The 21,852-nt window shown below is 37.0% G+C and overlaps 1 protein-coding gene across 4 annotated transcripts in view; it reads left to right on the top strand.

Annotated features, from left to right (window-relative positions):
- NAALADL2 (N-acetylated alpha-linked acidic dipeptidase like 2) overlaps nt 1-21,852 on the top strand; it is a 503,669-nt gene that overhangs the window by 26,613 nt on the left and 455,204 nt on the right. For all 4 annotated transcript variants that reach the window (XM_030028786.1, XM_030028785.2, XM_041126840.1 and 1 more), the window contains exon 2: nt 904-966. Coding sequence is in view for 2 of the 4 variants with exons in the window: in XM_030028785.2 (XP_029884645.1) it covers nt 936-966 (31 nt within the window). In the remaining 2 variants the exon portion in view is untranslated. The remainder of the gene's footprint in view (nt 1-903; nt 967-21,852) is intronic.

Genomic DNA, 21,852 nt, shown 5'->3' on the forward strand with positions numbered 1-21,852 from the left:
GTATGTGATATAGTACTAGAGCACAAGTTTGAACAACAAAAATAGTGTTATTGTTGGAAGACTTGGGAATGAAATAGCCCAGATTAGAGGTTTGTCAGAGTAAGCGCGCTCAAGCATTAGGTCCTCGAGCCAGTGGCCTCTTCCTGAAATATTTGGTATCATGCTGCATGTTGTTACGGTTATTAAAATTTGCTGTCTGCTTCTGTTCCCAGAATGATTATTCTCTCAATATTTGCAAAGCAAGTTTCCTGTCACGTTACAAATTTCCCTATTTAGTTTTGCAATAAAGAAAATGTGAGCATCAGAGGTTCCTGCATTGAACACTTCCAGTAGCATAATTCTTCGAGCTGTAAGGGATGCTCTGTGGGCTTGTGCTCTCTCCTAATATCAACTAAGGTCTTTTTCAAGAGTCTTGTCCTCACCTCATCACACATGCTGCAACTAGACTTTGATTAAAGTAATACTATTGAGTAGAAGTTTAATTTGCTCTATGCTACTTGAGCGTATTTAAAACAGTGAGCAGGCTCCATACATAAGTGTCAGTGAGGTAGCAAAGAAGGTAGAAAGAAGAGCTGTGATGCTGATTAGAGGAGGCTGAGTAGAGTTTTTCTTAGGGTTAATGCTTTCCAAATTGGAGGATATAAGATTGAAAGTGAAGGGCACACTCCTTGTTGAGGGAAAGTGGTAGAGTGGTCCTAATGCAGAATCTCATTAAAGCAACTGTCAGGATTCCTCTATTTTACCATCACGTCCCCTATTCTATAAGAGTCAACTGTCGTTTTGAGTGAGCATACTGCCAAAGAGGCATTTACAAATAAATGAAAAATGTCACAATTGATTTTGCTCCTTTCAGAGTACTCCATGTCAGCTTTGTCACAAACCCTTTGTTACTCTCTTTTTCAGATCTCTTGTCTGGACATTGGAAATAACTTTGGATGGTTCTGGGCTTCTTTCTGTTGACCCAGGGTAAGCTCCCGGGATTATGACTTTTTATTAACATTTGTGCAACAGTTAAATAATATTGACTTTTTAGTGCTTATAAAGGATGAAATGCTAGAAATTCGTACCAATTACCTGATGAGTGTATATCAAAGCTACATAATACAATCCACACTTGAGAATGCTACTAACAGAACGGATTTATTTCTTAGTTTCTTCTTTAGGAGTATTTGTGAATTATGATAATTACTTTGCAAATGTTGCATGCAGCAGTACTAGCCACGTAGAATATATATAGCTACGTGTTTTTATTTGTTTCTAAAGAATGTGTACTTCTAAGTTGATAGTGTTCTTTTCTTCAATATTTATAATTTCTCATTCTCTTTCAATGTATGTTATATGGTTATTATAGTGCATATTGCTGCTTGTAAACACATCGAAAGGTAAGCTGTTTTTCTTATGTATTTGCTGGCTGAGTAAGTGAACCTAATGGGCAGTATCAGTAAACCCCTTTTAATGCAAAACTGTTAGCGCCAGAATAGATATCTGTTGGAATTTCATTATAAGAAATACTTGAGATGGTTTAGATAGTGAAGTATCTAGACTACTATCACTTCTAATAAAAAAAGTCTTAGTTATTTTCTCCTTGAACTTCAGTTTTGCAGTAGCAATCAAAAATACATGGAGTGTTTTACTAAAACTGCTGTGAAAGAAACTTCATTAATGTCTGTAGAAATGCCCATGATTCTTTAAATAGGAGTTGAAAGTTTTTAATGACAGACCTAGTGCTACACTTAGGAGTAATTTTTGTCCTTTTTGCGTTTTCTGTGATGTCCAAGAAGCGGAACCTGCAAATAGTAATAGGACAAGAGTTTACCACTATCTACTAACTTCAAAAAGTAAATTTGCACTGTATGGAAAGAATTGTTTTGTGACACTTTGTGAGTATTTCTGAAGGGATTCTTCAACAACGATTCACACACATTTTGCAATCTGGCAAACAGCACAAAGTCTCTATTTCAGTGCATGTTACTTTTTGTCATAGCGTATTTTAAAGAGTTGCTGCATTTTATCACTATTGCTAATAACAGATTTTTGAAAACAGAATAACTGAAGAAAATGACATTGCTGTCGTTTGTGTACTCCAGAAACTCCTAGGAAATCCAAGAAGGAAATGCAATCTTTAAGGGAAAACAAGAACAGTTTATGGTGTCACCTGCTCTATATACAGATTTCTTTTCCATTCCTCTTTCGTCTGAGATAGTAAGGTAGCCCAATTAGCTCTACTTTTAACACAGCAGAAATTTCTTTGCATTAGTGTATGCATATTTGTCAGCTGTTTGAGCATTTTTAATGTGTTACATTCACAGTCAGCTTTTACAGTTCTGATATATCTTTGGTTTAATTGAAATGAAATGTGTTGAATTTGTTTTAAAACAAATTTTCAAATTAATATCTAAAATAACTGTTAACTTTCCTGAAAGTTTAGAATTTTTATTTTTGTTCTTTTAACTAGAAACCAAAACTTGTTCCCTAAAACTACCAAAGAACACCCTTAATTTGTACTTCAGACACTCTTTTGTTTACATGTTAGTACAAATTTTGGGACAAAGCTCTCTAAGGCAGTCCATGGTCCTGTGTTATCAGCAGTGGGCTGCCCAACCTTGCTTTTCTTCTACTTGTATTAGAAGAAAATCTGATATGTGAATCTAGTACAAAGACAGAAAATGAGTTCTGGCAGTGTGAAAACTTATGACATAATTTCAATGACTAAACCAGACAGGTCAAGGCTGTTATATTTGTGTAATTAATTATTATTGTTACTGTAAACAAAGACAGAAGGAAGGAAGGAAAACTTAGATGAAAATGAAGTAGAACTCAGCTCTATGCATCCCCCAAACTCCACTCCCCATTTGACTTTAACAATACAGTAAATTGTTTTAAGGTAAATCTAAATGTGAAATGCTACAGAATTCCATCTAAATGGGGCATGCACTTACAAGTAAAGCAGTGCTGCAAAAGGAAATCTAGAATGCTTCCGTAATGCCTTGAAACAATAGCAAGGTATTGGCTAACTATGACTTGGCAGATTTGCAGAAGCTCAGACTTTCGATCACCAAATCTCTGCATGTAAACATGATACGTAGTTTCATAATGTTACTGACGTTGATTTGTCCGAGCTTCTTCTATAGAGCTGGGCATGCTCTGATGCATAGTTATGCATATGTAAATCTCTGTGTGCCAGCTGATTGCATATATGAGAATTACTTCCATATATTAGTCTGAATCATAAGATTTCTCTCAACTGCTGGATGTCCCTATAAGCAACAGATGAAATGTACTGATTAGCAAAATTACCCTGAGCTAGAATGTAACTTTAGTTGGAGATTGTCGAAGATGTCCATCCATCAAATAGCAAACACAGATTAATAAAAAAAAAAAACAAACATATGAACACTACAGCTGCTTATTTAGTTCACTAAGGAACTTGCAAGTAGGGAATGAGCCTGCAAAGAGCCAAAGGGATACACAGAGTGTTTGTTCCAGTGAGAACCCTTCTTGGTAGTTGGTCAAAGGCAGTGCTGTACTGCTAATACAGGTTTCCAGTATGCTTATTTTCAGCCAGGAGCAAGGGAATAGGGTAGTGAACTGAGAGCTGTATCTTTCTGAATCAGTTTCTGTTCTTTACATTTTCATTTAAAGTTTAAAACTATTAAAATTTCAGTTTAACTGATTGTGATCTCCCCCTTCCCCCTGCCCCGTAATTAGACTTAGCTATTCATAATGACAGTTATTTGTTTGGCTCCTGAACCCAGAATATTTCTTCAACCCCTTTTCATGCACAAATGTCTCTTTTCGTATTTAAATTAATAAAGGTGCTCTATTTCTAGGTCATGGGGACATGCTGGTCTCGTATTTCAGCACGATGAATCACAGACCCTTCCCAATCCCCAAATAAATGACTCTTCATGGCATAAGATGACTTTTCTATAGGTGAAGAAAAAGTACTTGAAGAAGGAGGGAAGTAAAGGAGGATAACCTGGTCAAGTGGGGAAAGATAAGATTTGACAGAGTTCTCATTCATGAGTTTGTCAATTAGGTCATTACAATTTCACTTTTAGAAGATGCATTTTAAAATCCTGAAGATCCTTGCTCATTAAATTCAGGCCAGTTTCTAGCACCTCTTCTGATTTGTACCATGTTACTCCTTGAGTGTCTGTGTTACTCCATTGACTTCAGGGAGATCACTTATGGAATAAAGAAGTTGTTCCTCACCTCTTTGTATCTGAGGCTCTGCTTTGTGCTGCTGCTGCCTTTTAGCTGTTATAAAACACTATTATCCAACTGGTTTCCTCTGAACTGTTTTGTGTAGTTGCTTTATAAATAGCGTTGCTTCAAGTGGTGTAATAGAACTCATAGCAGAAAGGACATGTGAAGAAGACATGCCCACGAGACAACGCTAACAATTTGCAGTTCCTTATTGCTGTGGCTGAATGAGTTGGTTTTAGGTAATTTGCTATTCAAACAGGAATAATGAGGTAAAATGCGTTTTACTCATTTTCGTTGTGGCACGGTGGTCAAGCCTGAACCACTTAATTTTAGGGGTTGGACAGAACAAAGGAAATTGCTATTCACTTGCTTAATTGATCATTCTCTCATAGTTGCCTCTAGCTGTAACGTGTTAATGGTGGTCAGAGAGATTAGCCATTAGAAGATCCCCCAAACTGTACAGGAAAATACCATGAAGTAGCTTAATGGTGAAATAGTTTAATTGCTGCTTAATCAGCAGAGCAAAGGCAGGGAAGGAAGCTCACGTGCTGACCCCCTATGTTCCAAAACAGTCTTTAGTCGAAACAGTGACTTTAAATGCATGTAATATGATCATCTATGCATAGTATATTTGAGAGTGGAAGGAAGTGTCTTTGCCTGTGTTTCCTCGAGTCATCTTGGGAATATTTTCAATGCTCAAAAGTGTTAGTAGGACCCAATGCATTTTATTTTTTTCCCCCATTAAATTTTAGTATTTGTTTAAGCAACAAATAATGATAATTGCAGCTGGAGTGTTTTTTGCATTTACTAGAACAACATTGTTTGAAATTCCATTCAGAATTGGTTCCCAAGTACATATGCCTGCATATAGATTTGAATTACTGTAAGAAAATCAATGAATTGCCATTGCATTAATAGTATTGGCTCTGTTTGATAAGCCTGTCCTTGGGCTCCTTTGAAAATTATGGCTATAATTAATGATGGCTGAACATAACTCCTATGACTTCTGTAGGTCTAGAAACAGGTTATGCAAAGTTGTCCCTGATTCTGGTGGTCTTCAGCAGAGCCAAGATTTCACACGTTGTCTTCGTATAAAGGAAGCAAATACAGCCTTCCATCCCCCACTATCTGTTGTTAGGGGTATTCCCTTATTTTTCACTGTTTAGAGGAAGAATTTGGCTCAATGTTCTCAAGTTAAGTATAAACACATAATTAAGATTTTTAACATTTGTAAAAACTTGACTTGCATGCAGGAGGTAGATTGTGACAGCCTGCTATGCCATACTAAAATGACACATAAGTAGAGCAATGTTTTCATCAACAGAAATGGGTTGCTGTTTAAAGTTGATTCTCTCTATAGGGGGCCATAAAGTAATTAAAAGACCATAGCATAATCCTTCAGGATTGCATATTAATTCCTTAGAGGGACAAATTCATCTTTTCTGACTGTAGTGGTGTATGACTGACCATGGAAATACTATAGAACTATAAAATAGTCTGTAAAACAAAGTATAGTTTTTTTTAGACTAGCATATTTATTTTATAAAACTAAAAGGCTCATACTTCTAATGACTTTTTGCTTGTAGCAAACTGGAAGTGAAAGTATTTGTCTTGGCATTCCTTGTCGATTTTTAATTTTATGTACTTTGCCTTAAAGAAAGTGCATGTAAAATATGTTCTCTGTGAGGACTGAAGAGTATTAGGAAGTCTGTGCCAACACAAGAAGAATCTCTTTTGTTACAGATGATGGTGAGTTTTTGCAGCTAGTGTAAACTAATACAGTGATAGCTGCATACTATAAATTTAAAGGATGAGAATTTTGAGCAGTTTTTTCCAGCAGTGGGTGGAGAGCTGGGTTTGTCTAATTGAGGCAGTGTTACAAATTAGCCTTGACTGGGGTTTTCTTGGATTTTTTCTCTTTTTTGAATGACCAATGCTCTAAGTGTGAGTTCGTAGTAGAGGATTGTGCTGACTGGAAGGGGAAGGAAGCTGCCTGTGTGCTGCTCTGATGGAGAAAGACTAGGAATATTATTCAGTGAGTTTGATCAGAAAAGATTTTGTGTGCAAGCCCCTCTGAGCTGACATGTTCCCCAGCTCATAGCAGGAATTCTGAAACCCATGAGGACATTATTTTACTGTCTTTATTGTGCCCATGTAGGACATCTTTCTGATTGTGCTATGAAGTGTATCACACTTGAAAGGTTCTTTCCAGCCCACCAGACTTGTGTGTTTCTGCTGTGTTTCAGTTTGTATTTAGAATTTTAATTTGGGCATCAACCCTTCCTTTACTAATATTTTCAGCAGCAGTGGTGGAAGTAAGTTGTTAGCAAGGCCCTTGCCTGTCATATCCCAAAATGAGACCCTTTTCTTGACGAACAAACTAGACCTTTGCTATGGCAAAGGCTTTGGGGATGTGCAACAAAAATTCAGAAGTCTAGTGAAGGAAGCATTGAATTTAAGCCTGGCCTTGACTACCTCATTCAGGTTGATGTTCAGGTTGTGATCTTGTTGGAGGTTACATGCCTTAGCACAAAGAAGGACATGAGCGGCGCCATGCATCCAAATTAGAACTAATGACTCTTTCATGTGACACTACCTTGATGGAAACCGAAGGCTGATTGTAGTGTAATCACTATTTGTTAATTGATAAATATCTAGAGTAGCGTGCAAAACAAATTTCAAAACAGCCAAGGTATTTGATCATTATTTCTCACATGACTATTGAAAAACTAAAGAAAATATGGAAGTTTAAAAGATGCTTCTGACCCTGCTGTAGTTCAGGGAAGAGGTGTAATATTCAGCAGCCTCATGGCATTCTCAGTATACTTAATTCTTTATGACTATACTGGTCTAAATATAGGACATCTGAGTTCAAAAGTGAGTGTTTCCTATACCTTAAGACCTAGGAAGGAGATAGTCTTCTTGGGAGAGTTTTGACATTTGTTTTAATGGAAGCAGGATCAAGCTCAAATGCTAGGTTAGAATGACATTTAAAAGTGATCAACAATACTGATCAGTGATCAGTAAATTGAGCTGTTCAAGCTGTTTAGTTTAAGAGACTCCTTTATGTAACGTATTGTCAATTCTGCGTTTTTTGTGGGTTTTTTTGGTTTTTTTTTTTTATTATTAGAATATAGCTATACCTGTATGAATAAACCATCTTCATCCTGGTGACGTTGATGACAGAGCTCTGATGGATTTCAGCAACTTTATGAATCTGTCTGCTGGAGATTCAGTTTATATGTATAGATACAGTACTGCTCAAAGCAAAATATTTCACAGTCCTAGTATGAACACGTTCAGTGCTCTAAAGCATCTCAATGCATTATGGAAAAGAGCTCATCTCTGCCGAGATAAATATTTTGCAATGTTTTTATTTTCACAAAAGCTAAAGCCATAACCAAGAAATGATGACCCAATTTTTGATTAAAAAGCCAAATCAGCCCAGCTCCCCTCCCCCAACAAAACACCTGCACAGCAAATAAATAATACTGTAATTAAAGTAATGGAGGTTTCAGCTTCAGCAAGGAGGATATCCAATATGTGAGGCTTGCGGAAAATGGAACTTAAAAGCCTGATGTTCCAATGCATTGTTGAGAGATGGGATCGAGGGACTTAACTGTAGGCAGGTCCAGCTTTTTGGGAAGCTTCTGTTCGAGGTTTAAGTATTCCTATTGTTTTCACCTCTTCTCTTCCAAGTCCGCCTGTGCCTTCTGTCACCATCAGCTATGCCTGCTGTCGTCTTAAAACACTCTGCACTGAGAGTCACTGACTTTGTTACTGCAGACCTTACGGATTTGCTGCGAGTTCACTGAGTAACGTTTATTACAAGCTTTATATTAGCGGTTACTTTTACGAAGTATGACTTTTTCAGATAAATAGGATCCTTTATCCTAGATAGTACTATCACTGTTTTTGTCACCAGCTACATGATGAATATCTTCCAAAATCCAATTTATCATTTTCTGGAAATAAAATTTCATTACCTCAGTTTACCTCATCTGAAAGACAATTTTGTTGGTGTATCACTTCAGAACTTTTCCTTTAAAACATATGATGATGCTTCACATTCCCCCATTTACAAAGTGCTTTTCCCCTTTACAATGTAAGTAATAAATGCCTTCTGTTCCTTTTTGGACCTCCTAAAACTTATTCAGTCCATTTTCTTTGCTTTTCTATGTTTATGCTCACGTCTTCATTTATCCATTAGGTCTCTTCCTCTTAACACCACAGAAAAATCTGCCTAGTAGATAGATGTTGAGACATGAGTAGAAATAAAGGGTGGGGGCAGAACTAAAGGGGCTGACAGAGACAGAGCAGAAGACAGGGCATGTGGCCCTTGGCATTTTAGTTTTGAATAGTTCGGTGGTTCTGCAATGTTTGTGAGAATACATCTGCAATAAGAAGTGCGAGTACCTTGTTTTTTATAGCTTTTATAGTGACATTAGTTCCTTCAACCAAATGTGAGAAGCCTGCTACCTTCCTTTTTCCTAGTGTTTTTCATTTGTTTTTCCCATACCTTAGGTTCAGCTGAAGCTTGACAAATGCAGGTGTTCTTACAACTTGTCTTCGAGCTATACTTCTGATTTTTCTCTCACCTTCCTTTGCAATAGGAAATATCTGTTCAAATGTTTTTTATAGTTTCTTTATGATAGGCATTTCAGATACCTACTGCTGAATAAATAAAACTGCCTTCCTAGCTTAAGGAGCCTGGGATGTTTTTTCATTTGTTTCTTAAAATCTGTTGCAGTACAGAATGTAGTTGGTTGTCATAGTAAAGAAAGTGGCCTGGCATTGAAATGAGAACATAATTTTAATTTTTTTTACTTGTCTCAGGACTTGGAACAAACTTACTTAAACCTTTTCTTAGAGGTATTACACCTAACAAGCTCTCTTGAGAGAGATCGTGGCAAAGCAGCTAAGCTGTCAGCGAAAATACTGAATGGCTGCATTCCTTGGATTTTGCTTAAATTTGAAAGTAGATAGGAACTGTGAAGAAATATAATGCAATCTGGTAAAGAAGCTGCAGCGTAACTCCAGTGGCCTCAGACACAGTAATGTACTAGTATAAAAATCTCATATTAACCTGGAATATAGGTAACATCATAAAACACTCTGAAGTTGCTTAGCTTATGTTCGTCCTTGATGCATCATCTTCAATGTCTCGTGATGTTGAGATCAGTTTGTGCTGTAAACTGTGGAATGGAAACCAGGTCTTTTCACTTGCTGTAGAAAAGGCCCTGTGACCCTTTTCTGGGCTGTGTTAGATTATGGCATGCTAAATGTGAAATGACCGCTGAGCTGAAACAGCAGTCAAATAGTGTTATGTTCTTGGTTTTAATCTTATGGCAGGTTAAGGTTCACTAAGCCGCTGAAGCCACTCGTGGTCTGAGGTTTTCTTTCCCTGCCCACATGAATGTACGTGTGTGCATGATGGAGTCATCACGCTGGTATTCTAGGATTTGAAGCAAGTGGAGAGGGAAACAGTAATTCTTGGGTGTTTCAAATGTTTCCTGTTCCTTTTTTTTTTTTTTTAATCTGGAATGCTTGTTAATCTGTGCAATATTTGTTTTATTGTAATCCTTTCTCGGAGTTTGTGAATGCCTTCCAATACAGGATCAGTAGTAATGGTTTTGCAGAGTCACAGCCCTTCTCTTTCTACATCTGAAACTTACATTGAGTTGTAGCACTTCTTTTGTTTGTTGTTTTGAGGAGGAGATGATACAGGGGTCATGGTGAAAAGCATGCTTGAATTTGAGGAAATAGTTGTTCTCCAAAAAGTAGCGTTTTACCTGATTATTTTTGCCGGCTTTCAGTGGATTCTGGAAGATGACACCCTAAGCAGATCATTTTAACTAAGAAAGAATGCAGCTCTTCATCGAATTATTGTATTACATTCTCAAAAAGGAGCACAGCGATGTGGTGATGCATAGATTTGGACAACAGCTTTGAAGCAGCAGGGGACAAATCTGTTGATTATTGCTGTATGCAGCTGTATGTCTCTCTCTTACTTAGCGGTACAGTGTACTCCCAAGTGCTCTGACCGGGTGGCAGAGCGTCAGGGAGAGCTTACTCAGCTAGGCTCCGATAAACCTCGCCTCAAGCTGGCGGGGGACAGAGCAAATTTTGGTTTGGAAGTCGTGCTGTCCTGAGTTTGTGGTCCTCTGCCTGAGTAGTGTGCTAAGGCATTCGCGGGGGAATAGCGTGAGCTAATATGACTCTCTGGCTCCTAGGCAGGGCTGGCTTACAGCTGCCTGCCTCGGACCGCAGCCTGGAGGGCTGGGTTTTTGCAGCTCCCTGGGCTGTCTTGCCAGCGGTGAGCTGGTGCATGGGTTACCGTTAGACTTTTGGTAAGACCAAAGCTTCCAAGGACCCGAGTTGCAGTGTTGTCTAGGTGTGCCTCGTAGCATTTTTTCAAAATTGCTAACATGCTTTCAAGACTAAACTTCTATTGAACAACCTGATCCTTGTAAACCTTCGGAGCTAGGTAGCAGACCGCTCTAGATGTTTTGGGGAAATCCCATTGAATATCTGTCTCCATTATTAAGCATTCACACACATTTGAAAATCTGGGATCAGAATATTGGTGTCTTGCATATTGGACAATGACGAGAGTTGTAACTTGCAAAAATAGATCTGCATGTTGCATAATGCCCCTGAAGTCATGAAGCTTTTAAGTTCTGATTGAACTGTAGAATTCCTTCCTGAAAACTGTTTTTTTTAATTATTATTATTTAGGATTTAGTCCAATCTGGTTTTTTTTAAATGCACTAAGGGACGTTTTCTTGTAATTTCTAGACTTCTTGATGTTTTCATTGGAGCAGAGACGGTCTATTGTGAAAGGGGTTACAAAACATCCCACTTTGACTTTCTGATCACATTGTTTCAGTTCATACACAGGGGTGCACATATATGCAGCAGGGATCCTACTACAAAAAATTCTGGCTTGTCAGAAAAGGTGTACCTACAACTTTGCTTGAAATGTCTCTGTGATTCAGGGACCCATGCTGGTTAGGTATGTTCTGTGTTAGTCTGTACATCTGTGCATGCAAGAATGGGATGCTGCCAGATTGCTTCGCTGTGTAAGTATTAAATTACCAGATATGCCTTTTAAAAATAGCGTGTTATTGGGGTTGGCTGAAGAAATTAAAGGTGAAGGGTTACAAAGCTGTCTTCACAGGCTGTATTATCTCCTTGAAAATAGAATTTCATAATTACTTAATGTGCATGCATGTGTGTGTGTCTGTCCAATTATTATCTGATAATAATGTTTGTTCAAAAAAAACCAACCCAACAAAACAAAACAAAAAAAATCAACCTTAATGAAACAATTTTAACATCTGAGTAAAATACAGAGAATGATGAGTATCAGTGTAAAAGATCGTGTTGCGTGCAAGTTCCAGTCAGTTTAAATTGTCTGGCTTTCCTAACTATTCAAAACTGAAGTCATGTTGAAGGCATTAAGGTACCTCATGTTTAGCCGAACACATGAAAGAAAGAGTGAGCGAGCACAACGAGGAGCTTTGATAACTTAAATTTAAAAATGTTACCTCTTCTGGCAATTGAGGTGTGTATATTTAGCAGGAGCTGAGGAGTAGACTGTGAGCAGTTATGCCTGTGTTCAATTTCAGCCTTCTTCCTAGCCAGAGCAATAATAATTTGCTAGTTTACAGGGATAATTTTTCTTAAGGCTGTTGGTTCTTCTTGTGTAGTGTCTCCTGTTCAAAAAGTAGTAAACTGGAATTGGTAGTATCATTAGGCTTTAAATGGGGACAGACTGCTGAAAGTGTGCTCTGTTATTCAGCAAGCCAGGTAGGCATCATTAGCTAGTAACTTCCAAGCTGCAGCCTAATCTACAGCTTCTGTATTGCACCACGCAAAATGTAGGTCCAGTCCTGATGTGAAAGATGGGAAATTTAGATCAGACTTCATGCGATGCCTCTTCATTCCTTTTCTAATAGAAAACTAGTGAAATGAATTTATTTTCTTGCTCTTTTGTATGGAGAAATGGTGACTGAATGAAAAAACTATTAACAACTCCTAGAAATATGGATGGCTTTATTAAGGGGCATATATATGTATACACAGGTGTCTTTTTCATGCACCTATAGGCAAAAAAACTTCATTTTGTTTCTGTGAAGGTCAGTCTGGAATGATAAACTTAAAAAAGAAATTATCTAATTCCAGTATTACATACTGAAACAATAAAGCTTTATAGTGTGTTGGTTTTGTATGTAAGACTCCTACAACAATATAATTTTCATGACTGTATCAAAATGTCATTAATGTATTTAGTAACTACTCATCTATGTTCCATTAATTATAAAAGATGAAATTAGATACGAATGGAACTTACATTCTGAATTCTAAAAGATTAACTTTATTTGCAATAACTGTAAGTATGTAATCCTCAGGTTCTGGTCTTAAACTATCTTATTTGATAATGTAACAAAATCAGTGATTCCAATGTCTTAAATTAGTATCAATAAAATCCAATGCATGTTTAATTGTAAAGATTTTGTTTCAGAACAACCCCTTTTGTTGGTGCTGTATTGCATTAGTGTGCTGTGTTGCTACAAATCAATACGAATTTAAATGAAATAATTTGCTGCATCCTGCAACAGCAGGGAATTACTATGATAGTAGTTTAAGTCTTATTTACAGCATAGTTGGTCATCTCTAATGAGTTTACTTCTGACTTGGATTGGTATAACCAAAAGTAAAATCAGGTTCCTAAACAGCTTCTCTTTGTTAAAGAAATAAATATGCATGTTAATTTTGGTACCATTTCTGGACAATCATGGCAGTTAAACTGCAGGATCTTTCCTCTTCCACCCTTAAACTTGCATACAGGTGGGAGACAAACTGAGACCAACTCTTGTCCCTGTTTCAGAGAGGACAGTAAAGTGTTAAAAAAAAAAAAAAAAAAAAAAAAAAAACCCAAACAAAAAACCAAACAGTAGTGCTGCATGTGCACTGGGGTTGTGATAGTGGCTCTAGTATTTTGATACTGCTACATAAAGCAGTCTTAAAATTTTAAATTGATAACCTTTCCTGTCTACATGTGAGTTTCTGAATTTCTGTTTTGTAGTAAAACAAACAAGCCCGGTATGCTTAGTTGCCTCTTTCTTCCTGTTGTTGATTCTTTACAGAACAAAGTCACTTTTAGACCTGTCTATGCTGGGGCACAATAGAAAATGGGAAAGAGTTAATTTTACTCTTCACTCAACTTCCCTTTTGCAGGGAGCTCCATATGAGGACACAAGCAGAAGTTTTTGATGCCTGTTGCTTTTTCTGCTGCATTTCATTAATGTTAGGGGAATTAAACTGATGTTACAATTTGTGGTAATCTGCATTAGAATCAGGTTAATTTACAATTGGTTTCTAAGTTTGGTTTTGTTTTGATTTTTTTTTTGTTTGTTTACAGTTTCAGTGAAGCTTGAAAGAAGGCATCACAATAGAAGGTGCATAAAGATATTAGCAGAAAAAGAAAAATTTTGTGTTGAAGCACTTGGGGCTTTGAAGTTCAATAGAAGCAAACAGTAGAGGCAAACTGTTACTTAATAGTATCTCTTGCATCTTAAAACATTTCAAATTAAAATGTTTTTTACATCTTTTCCAAAAATCCAGGTGGGAAAAACTACTTGTGGTGGTGTTAATTCTGTGAATGTTAACTAATTTACAGTTCTTCTAGTTTAACTGGAGTTGCACAATTAATATGAGTAAAGCTATTGCTTTATTCGGTATCGCTTTCCATGACCCCCCAATCCAATGACAAAACTCCGATTTCTGCGGGAGATGCAGTTGGCCTGTAGTAAACCTGGTGAGTCTGTAGGTACTGTGTTGTAGAAAGATGGCTTGATGTTCAGTGCACTGCACTATTGCACAAAATAGGGTTTTCTGTAGGTACTGTAGATGTACACGCTTTATTCTGCCAACTGCGTGTTTCTGTTTTTACTGGAAGCGTTATTCTGGATGCTTTGCTCTAAAAGGTTTCTCTTTTTCTCACAATCAGCACATTCATTTTTTCCCACTACTCTCTCATATCCCTTGTGTTTCTAATTAACATTTCAAAATCACCGCCTGTCCTCTGTTCTGAATAATCTGTGCTTGTTTGCATTCCGGTAGCACACCTCTATGGTGAATGCAATGCCAATTAATATCATTTTTAGTAGTAAAAAATAAATAGTCTCCATATATGGGTTTATTCTCAAACCATAATATATTCACTAGTTTTTATCTGACAGGCCTTGAGTCCTAAGAGCTGGATTAGGCAAAAGTTTTAAACTCTATTTAGGCTGAGTAAGCAGATATCTTTGTCTAATCAGTTAAACACGCTGCACTTCTTTATAGCTCTCTACAGCAGTAAAGAATTAAAAAAGGCAAGCAGTAAGTGAATATCTCAAAGGGTATCTATTGTTCGTTAAAACGTGTTTCACCTAAAAAAATATTCTTAATCTGCAGATTTCCTGTTCCTTCTTAGGTTACCAAATTATATATGAATATGAAATTCAAAGGCAAAGCTTAGTCACTGAAAATATTTTGCTGGCTTTTGCTTTCAGTTTTACTGTACTGCTTTTTTTTTCTCTTAAACTTGATCATCTAAAGTAATTGCTGTCATGAAGTAAGAGATAAGGTAAAGGCAAATTACAGCTAAATGCTTTGAAAAATAAAAGCTTTATGACTTAAAACTTGCTTTCAAAATTTTCAGAGCTGTCTAATTTCTTCAAGAAAATGTCTTTAGCGTACACTCACCCTTATTTTATAAAATGCAGAACTATTTCTCTTTTCTGCGTAGGAGTAAGATATGACTTAACCAAGAATGCATTGAAATAATCAAGATGCAAAGCAGAGATATTATATGTACACATGTTTATGCCTATAACACAATGAAAAAGGGGAGACTTCTTTTTTTGGCGGAAGACATCCGGCTAACAGCAGCAAAATAAAGGACGTATTTTCAGGTGAATTCTTTTGTCCACTTGTCAAAGACTTCCTTTGAATGTTAACGTAGGTGTTTCTCATCCAGGAAAGACTTTCAGTAATATAATTTAAGTATTATCGTAGTTTCTTGCTCTCATGCTTGGTTAGATCATCTCTTACCATGGGCAAGACTAGAACATATGGAGATATTTGGCAGCCTGTCTGAGGACACTTAGTTAGTTTATGGCTCAGTAAACATCCAAAATGAGAGAGATGGCAGGGTGGTCCTCTTCATGAGAGCCGTGAAACAGATAATTGTCCAAAGCTACTGTACTTGGAAGTTAATGAACAGAACCATGTAAGTAATTCTCACTATATGAGATCAGTGTCACCTTGGTCCCTGTTGCCAAGTGCTGATAGATCTTTAAGCATAACACCTTTTGTTTCTCAGCTGTGTAACTGTGTGACATAAGCATGGCATCTGTAGTTTTATTTCAGAACACGCAACTGATTTTGTACGTTAAAATAAAACCGAATGCCTGCACGTGGAATTTTACAACAATATCAGTGGTGTTTCCTTTCTTAGAAAAAATAACGTATTTAAACATATACTAGAGCTGACCCCTGAAAAAATTACTTCACAACCCCCCCCCTTCATGAAAACTCTTCATGAGGCTCTTGAAACTGCATCTTCTTTGATATCTGTTAAGAAGTTTGATGCATGAGATGTCACGTTTTAACTTGACAAGCTTGAACACAGAATTATTGATCTCTGAGCTGCAATAATACTTGTGAGGAGGGCTCTCCCAGTATATTTTTGGTAGTTAGGTAGTATTCAATGCTTAATGTTTTTGCTGTACATTATTTATTTGTGGATAAATTAGCTGGCTTTACAGAACTTGTTTGATAGCTGTAAGTGTCTCATGTTTCCTTTTGCACAGAAGGAAAATTTGGGTCTAATATTGGGCCTCAGAACTGATGGGAAGTCATAATTGTCTTTTGAAAGTGATGAGAGAGGATTTATCAAATGCTTGAACCTTAGGAATCAAGTTGGAAATTTGACCTGTGTACTAAATGTATGGAATAATTTAGTCCACTAGTTTTGTGAATCTGAGGGTCACAGCTATAGATAGAGAAATCCTAAACACTAAATTAACCAAACTGTAGTATTGCTGTTGGTTTAAATATTTAAATCAAGGTTGTATATCGCTCTAAAAGATGTGATCTAGCTCAGCTAGATGCATGTGGGCTCAGTGCAGAAATTACTGAGTTAAATTCTTTGGCCTGTGCAATGTAGAAGGTCAGTCTCAGTGACCACAATTGCCCTCTATAAATGTTGTTTGTCAAAAACAAGCATTCAGCTGAATGCATTTGAAGAAGCATGAAACAGCATTTATTAGAAATGAGATGTCAATAGATTACATGGGTTGGAATAAGCAGATAATTGTGAAACTATGCAATTAGACTGGATGGATAAAATGAATGGCTTTATGAAACTGATGAAAAAATTGCTGGTTTCATGTAAGCTTGAAAGTATCTTTGGTTTATCTTTTTAAAAAAAAAATAATCTTCTCAAACTTCAACACATACATAGAGTTGACTGTTGCAATTATGACTGAGATTTACAAAACTAGTGGACTGTCTCTTTCCTTCCATATGTATTTAGTATACAAAACAGGACTTAATGCATACAGTTTTTGTTTGAGCTCTAGTGTGCTTAAAGAATCTGGTCGCCTGGGGAAAAGGGAAGGTTCAGGAATCTGAAAACAGGCTCCCAAAAGCATACCAGAAGGTCTGAATGTGCCTGTGCCTGTGCACACACCTGCACCTAGTTTGTTTTATGCACTGTTGCACCTGAGTGGAGTCAAGTGGCAATAAAAGAAACCTTTATATTGACTATTTGTTTTCTAAGGAGTTTCAGATACCTGTGAATTCAAAACTTGTGGTAATTTTTGGGTATAGTTTAGTGAGCTAAGTAAAACTTTCAGTGCTCAGAAAGAGCATGATTAAATCCTTAGCGCTATTAGTGTCACACAAAAAATGCTGAAGTCAAGCAAATTGGTGGTGTTTCTATTGTCTAGATCATGAAAAAATAATTTGAAATAAGCATAAATGCAAATGCTTTTAAATCAAATGGGCATTCTTCAATATGCAGCGTATTTGTCTTATTTTCTGGGTACTTTTGCCAATCCCCTCGGTGGTACTTACAGGTGAAATGTACTGCTAGTCTGGAAGGACGTTACTTCCTATCTTTTCCCTCAAAATATCCATAAACAGAACAGTGAGTGGCTTAGGAAAATGTAATTTTGTGCACTGGTTAGTGACTCTGAATAATACATTTTAACCTTAGATGAGCTGGGAGTTTAGATTAAGTTTTAAGAATATTCTTAATGTTTTAAATTAGCGCATAATTCTACTGTTTGACTTATTCTTATGAACTGCTGGTCTTTGTCCCCTTGCTTTCCATGTGGGAAGCAGCTCTCTGTGCAAACAAACAAGCTTACAGGAGTAGTGCCTTGATTTGTATAGGAAATATACTGGGTTGCCTAATCACCTTAAAATATGTCAGAATTTAGTAGTGACTTTTGCCATACCTGGAAATATTTAAACAGATGCCCATGGGAAAATTGAACAGAGTGAAGCAAATTGAATCAGGTTTAAGAATTCATGACCTTTCTGTCCTACATATCGAATTCATTTTTCTCAAATGCTGTTCATATTGTGCCGCATATTAATTGCGTATTGCGTATTCTTTATTCATAATATGCCACTGATAACATAAAATTACATTTTTAATTCCCAATGATACCTTAATTTAATGTTTCATTTACTTCTCTTCTTTAACTAATCTTCTGTCCTCTGAACAAATTTGATTAAAATCGCTACATTTATTAAAAAGAAATGGGCTAAAATATATCAGTTTGGTCCCACCAGGAGTCGGTATTTAAAAATTCTTTTCTGGGGGTATGCCTTTCATTGCACGGCAGGTTTTAGGGGTGGAGATGGCTGATTAAAGCTCAGAAATAGCTAGGATATTGGAAAGTGGAAGAAATTATCTGCTTTAGTTGCTGCTTTCTCATTTTCCAGGTAAGCCATTCTACTTCATCCTTTCACTGGTCTCCTGAAGCTGTAGTAATTATGAATTTGTGAGATTTGGGATGGGATGTGGGAGAGTGAGGAGTGATTTCAGGTGATCTATTCTGCTTACCTCTTTTTCCTAGTGCTGTTTGCCAGGGGACTCTTTCAGTCTGCACCAGCTGTCAGGCAAGTGATGAGGAGAACTCACTGTGGGCTCGCTTCCCTTTTGTGAGTGTCAGGCTGAGCAGAGTCAGTGACAGGATCTTTAGGATGGGATAATGCGGCCATGTAAATGGCCCTGCTGCTGCAATTTGATATTATCTTCCGGTCAAAAGAGGCTTTTTCCTTTGTGACTCCAAAGCAACCAGCAAAGCCTTCTATGTGTTCTGGCATGGGATGAAGGCTGTTACGGTTAAATGCTCGCCTTTCACTGTGTAGATGGAATTTTGGAGCTATTTCACCAGCACGCAGCAAGTTTTTAATGTTTAGACCTTGTTCCTTTACACGTTCAAGTGAAGATACTTTGCAGTGCTACCTAGATGAATTGCTACAACTGTGAATGTCAGTCTTGCCATTTTTATGATGCAGTCAGTATGTCGCACTTCACTTGTGCCAACATACATAGCTCTTGGAATCTTGCAGTGCAAGCTTACTAAGTGATTCTGGATAGGTGCCTCAAAATCCTCACTTTGAAGCTTTTAGGGGAAAGGGAAAACTGAATGGACCAGAAACTTCATAAGTGTGCATTGATTCTTGATGGAGGTTATTCACTGATAAAGCATGTCTTACTTGATCTTTTGTGTTTGTACAAGACAAAAATCCGAAGTTTGTGTTTACATTTAGAAGTTGAATGAATGTCTTGTAATTTGTAACTTTACACTTATTTTGTTACTTTGGCTTTGATTTAAATTGTTAGTGGTTTAATCTTCTTAATTTTCTGTTGAATTATGTGATTATCTTTGCCCATTTGATGTCCTGCATTTCTGTGTAATTAGGATGTTGTAATCTTGTTTCTTGGTGTGTGAGAAGATTGAGTTAATGATATCTTCTTAGGAAGTATGGCACGACATTGTTAACTGGTTGTGTAAATTGGTAGGGAGGAGCTCACTTATCAGTCAGTAAAATTTAAGCATTGGTCTTTTCCAAAGCTAGCATTATGAAGAAACACTTTTGAAATACTTACATTTATTTTTATATTTGTCTATCTCTGTTCTCATTGTATGGCTGATTTAACTGCATTCAAAAATGTAATTTACTGCTTGTATAGTGACAGAGCTTTTTTGGAAGTGTGAGTTAATGAAACTTAATGCTGTCTGTGCTGGCTTTTTTTAGGTCCTGCGAGCACCCATTAAGTAGGTTAGCTGCTCGCTTGTTAAGCACTTTCAACAGCGTGAGTTAGTAAGCATCCACCTTTCCTGTGTGCACCTATTTCTCATATTCATTCTAATTTTCATTCATGATTAGTTTTATCTCTTCCTGCTCCCCTCAGTTTGATTCTGCACATTCACAACTTAGTGCAGTATCCCCAGAGCATTAGGCTTTACCTCATCATCAACAATACAGCTGTTTTCATGGCCATGAATGTAAAAGCGTGTCTTCTGAAGCCCGGTGCACCTCTGTCAGTGCTTCAGTAAGGAAGGAGCTGGTGGTGTCAGAACTGTGGCAATTTGATGGCTCAGCTGGGAGGTGAAATTAACTCCGCGCAGGGTCCGTGTGCGTGCAGCCGTTTTTGAGGAGCTGGATGGGATTTAAACTATGTACAAGTCTTCGGTCCGTGAATGAATTTCAGCCATGGGGAATGACTCTCAGCTCTAGTGATGAGGCATGGTTTTTATTTCTTTTTTTTTTTATTTAGGAAGAGTCTTGGCCTGGTTTTGTAGATGTGTGTATATTTTTGTGTAATGTATGTATATTTGTGCGTAGAAGAATAATACATAGTAGTCATTTTGTCAGGCCTTATCTCTATAACATGTAGATTCCTTACTGTAGATAAAGTGAAAACTTTGTTACTTTCCTACAGTGTGCAGGAATTAATACAGAAATATCCATTGGCTGTTTGGAAGTGGGAAAGGTCTTTAAGAGATGAGGTGACATGCTGAAACTTTCTGTTTTTAATTGTAGTTGTAACGATAAAACTGCTAAATTTAATAAATGTTAAATAGAAGACTACATAGTGATACTTTTAGCTGAATTTTATTCATTTGGGCTTTTTCCTTTCTTGCTCACATTTCAATAATTGTAGCTTCTAGTGCTTTTGTGGGGAAGAGCATTTCAAGAATTGTGTATGTTTTTCCTTGAAAACTAGTGTGGGAAAGAACTGCCTTCGGGATGCTGGGGCTGTTTTGTTGTCTAAATAGTGTGGCAAAGTACTTGTATCACATCCAGTGATAACCTTGTAGTGTTTTTCAGTTTGAAGGACTGTGCCTAAGAAGTGGCACCGCTTCGTGCCTTCTGACGGTTTAGCAGTGGGCCCTAGATGTAAAGCAAGAGGTGGCAGGAGCAAGCAAGCAAAACTGGTGTTTGTACAATGTAGGTAGCCTTGCCTCTATCAGCTTATTTTCTGTCACTGACACAGTTCTTGTCCTTGTCTGACAACCCTTTATAACTTGACTCAGTCTGTATTATTACTTTCATTTCTTGCTATTACTTTGTTCTTCCTTAAGATTCTTTTCTTAAAACTTTGAGTAAGAAATCTGTCTGGAGGGAAATACAGGTTTTGTATTCAGTAGAAGGAGATTTGGCACTTCAAACTTACGCTGTTATGTTTCATTTGCAGAGCTCTTCTGATCCAATCTGTTTTATGGTTCTTTTGCAATTTGCATAGATCTTCAGTTTGCATATCTGCCTGTGATAATAGTTGCCAGCGTTAATAAGTTAAGAATGGTTTGAGAGAGTTGCTTTAAAATACATTCTTCGTCGGTGCTTAATTTCAGACTAGGCATCAACCCTTTTGTGAATGACAAATTGGTTACTCATTAATGTCACATGCAGAAAATCATGCATATATCAGTGTTTGACAACATCTGTTTTTAAATAATTTTACAAAACATTTGTAAAGAATTTTGGCATTGTGTTATGAGCGTAAACCCTTGGTAGTGCTACTGCCTTAAGTTACTTCATCCCAAAAGGAGAACGGTTTAGGTGGTACTCATTCCCTGCCCCGCCTCAGTCTTGAGTGAATCGTCATGGACAATCTGCATGGATTAAAAAGAGAGGTACAATAATGAAGTTTTTATAACTAAGTAGTTGCCCTCTGGGCGCACCAACTTAACTGTTGGTTGTGGATGAACTCTTTTGCTGAATACAAAATGCTGTCTTGCAGGCATTTTTCTTGTGTGGTTATCGATTGTGGAGACTAGAACTCATCTATAACCTTCTTTATACTAGTTTTGACAGTATATTTGCAGACATTTGGAATTTGATTTTGAGAGAATGTTTTGTTTTTAAGTGATACCAAGTAAAACTATATTCTCAAACTTAAGTAACCATCAGTAAAGTTCAGGTGGGCATAGCTTCCTAATTGTCATTTATATACTCAATGTGTTAAAGAGATTAAAAAGAAGAAATACTCCAAACTAGTAATATTTCTAGGTACTTCATTGTCCTCCACATCAGACAATGAGTTGATTACAGTGATCCTAA

Source organism: Aquila chrysaetos, chromosome 10 (assembly GCF_900496995.4).
Source record: "Aquila chrysaetos chrysaetos chromosome 10, bAquChr1.4, whole genome shotgun sequence".
NCBI lineage: Eukaryota > Metazoa > Chordata > Aves > Accipitriformes > Accipitridae > Aquila > Aquila chrysaetos.